The sequence below is a fragment of the Pyxicephalus adspersus genome, chromosome 8 (assembly GCF_032062135.1).
Source record: "Pyxicephalus adspersus chromosome 8, UCB_Pads_2.0, whole genome shotgun sequence".
Lineage (NCBI taxonomy): Eukaryota > Metazoa > Chordata > Amphibia > Anura > Pyxicephalidae > Pyxicephalus > Pyxicephalus adspersus.
The window spans coordinates 28168708-28171311 of record NC_092865.1 but is presented as its reverse complement, the minus strand read 5'-3'; the positions used below and the strand labels follow the sequence as shown (position 1 = coordinate 28171311).

Sequence of the window (2604 nt, the reverse complement as noted above, 5' to 3'; positions counted from 1 at the left end):
GTTCATGGATCTGTCAGTAGGGATTAGCGAGGGAGCTTTTAAAACGAGCCAAACGAGATTGATTTAAAAAAAATAAAAAAAAAGGTCACGGGCTGTGCTGATCAATTAATTCATTGATCAGCTCAGTGTGCGACCCCCGGTACTAGAAGTTAAATGGGGAAAAGTTTCCTGATTCAAAACCTCTAGTGCTCTCTGATTGGCTGAGGAAAGCCAGGATTCCGGGCTGCATGAATGATTGCAGCCCTGAGAATCCACTGCTATCCCGGGGCACTAGAGGGTAATGTTAAAGTTCCCATGGTCACCAGGCTGATAAGTACAGCCCGGTGACCATGGGAACTTTGCGGCCACAGCTGATTGATGGAGGCATGCGAGTGCCTCCAAGCAGCTGTGACTGCAGGCGAACTCTCAATAGAGTTCATCTTCAGTTCAGTTCCCACGGTCACCAGGTTGTACTTATACCAGAGGCATTCTCGCTCATCCCTATCTGTCAGGACAGATCCAAGAATGATGTCAGGTGACTGCTGTACACATGTCAGATTCTTGAACGAGAGAATCCCGACCATTTGGGTTGGGTGGGAATCATCTCACGGGTACATAGCCTAAATTGAAGAAGCCTATGTTGTGCAATTTTTCATATCACTTGTTGCACTTCATTTTCAGATATTACACAAACAAAAACTTCAGTCAACTAAGCTTTATTATTGCGCATGTGAAAAAGAACAAAGCAAGTCTATGAATTATTTAGCAGTCATATTGTAATTTAATATATTCATACAGGCAATACACAGTGTCATTACATTTGTCATTTGAAAAAGATCCAATATTTGCCTGCATAAGAATGAACTAAAGTTTAAATTATACATTTTCACCAGACGTTATGCATTTCTACTTGTCCCTCTAAGTTAATATTATTTGATTCTATCCCCAACAGCATGGCCTGGTTCAAAGTTTTGAAAACAATCTATTCTTGGCCACTCCTGTATAGTGGTACTGAATAGAGACAGGATCTGCTCTTGCAGAACTTCCATGGCATAGCAAGGTGTACTCCAAACAAGGCTGCAAGCAGAATGGCTGGAAACGGGACATCCTTCAGTAAAGCTAACACATTATAATGACATTGTTTTAACATTTTTAAAAGAACAAATCATTTTTACGGAAAGTGAAATTGATACTTAAATTAATACTGAAATTTTGATTTGTGATTCATTTGCTGTGATGTGCCTTTAAATACATGTTCCTTTATGTGCACATGGTAGAACTGCACAGTGTTTTTTAGATTCCCTGTACTGCTGCTATAATAGGAATGTGAAAGGAGAAGTTAGACCAGGGAAATGGTGGTTGTTAGTACAAAATCTATGTGACTGCATATCTATTTCCGTTGAGCTTTATTAGGTGTAACCAAGCTCTGGTATCCTTACTTGCTGAGCTTCTAAAACAATATCTCTGTTAATCCACCTTTACTGATTCCATAGTAATATTATTAAATTGAAATAAAAATAATAGATGCTAGAATGACAAGTCTCACCTACAGATAGATGAAGGGATTAAATGAGCACAATAGAATTGCCTCTTAATATAATTTGTAAGTACTGCCTCAAATATTGAGACTTAAAAGGGAACAGCTGAACTTTGCAGATCCACTGAAGGGGTTGGGTAGTAGTTTTTGTTCTGAATTTGTTAGCATTGTGCATTTAGGAGCTGTACCTTGATATCAATTGTTAGTCTGCCAGGCAGTCTTGCTGGGGATTGATTTGTTTTCACATTGGATTTGTGTATTACTTTTAGAAGATATGCGGTGAATAGAAATTCTCAGCCCATAAAGAGTTAAGATGCCTGAAATTTAAGCCATAGCTTCAAAGGATATTACAATACCTTTCTTGTACACCTTTAGTACACTTTGCACTCCAACATGCAAAAAAAAATCAACCAAAACAATAAAATATGGAGCATGCAATAAAGCAGCACTTTTGCAGATGGTTTCTGAAAAATACTGCTTGTTTTGCACTAGGAAGCTGTTCCTTAGTAAGGTGCAGCAAGTACCCTGTCCTAGATTTGTATACAGAGTTACAGCCTTCTAGAGTTCCTGTAGATGCGATCATCTCAGGTATCCACTGTCACATCTGATGAATTAAATTGATACTTAGAGTATCCAAAACCTTTTTCTTAAATAAATGAGTTTTATTTTGGTGGAGGGGCAGGTGCAACTTTGACATCTCTTGTAGCTCCAGCTATACGAGGATGTAAACGGATATCTTCATCTTCTGTTTGCTGTTTAGCAAAATTTACAAATACCTGTAAAGAAAAAATTACAAGAACATTTAATATTTGAATTAGGTTTGTAAATGTTCAAAGGTTGGAGCATGAGATGTAGACTGGAACAAAGTCCTAGATAGTTGTATGGGTAAAAAACAAAGTTGTAGTTTTTGTTAAAGACTAGGTTTTCTCAATTGGTTTGTTGAGGCCTAAGCACAACTTTAGCCAAACCTGAGCTATAATATTTCTTTTTAGATAATGTGTGGTACCGTGTTTCCCCGATGATAAGGCAGGGCCATCAAATAAGACAGCCCCCCCTTTTTAGGTAAAAATGAAAAATAAGCCCCCCCC

The 2604-nt window shown here is 38.1% G+C and overlaps 1 protein-coding gene across 4 annotated transcripts in view; it reads right to left on the bottom strand.

The window, feature by feature from the left end:
• Window positions 1-679: 679 nt before the first annotated feature.
• ABCA4 (ATP binding cassette subfamily A member 4) overlaps window positions 680-2604 on the bottom strand; it is a 122193-nt gene continuing 120268 nt past the window's right edge. For all 4 annotated transcript variants that reach the window (XM_072419855.1, XM_072419856.1, XM_072419858.1 and 1 more), the window contains one exon: window positions 680-2292. In XM_072419855.1, coding sequence (XP_072275956.1) covers window positions 2179-2292 — 114 coding nt within the window. In that variant the 3' untranslated portion in view covers window positions 680-2178. The remainder of the gene's footprint in view (window positions 2293-2604) is intronic.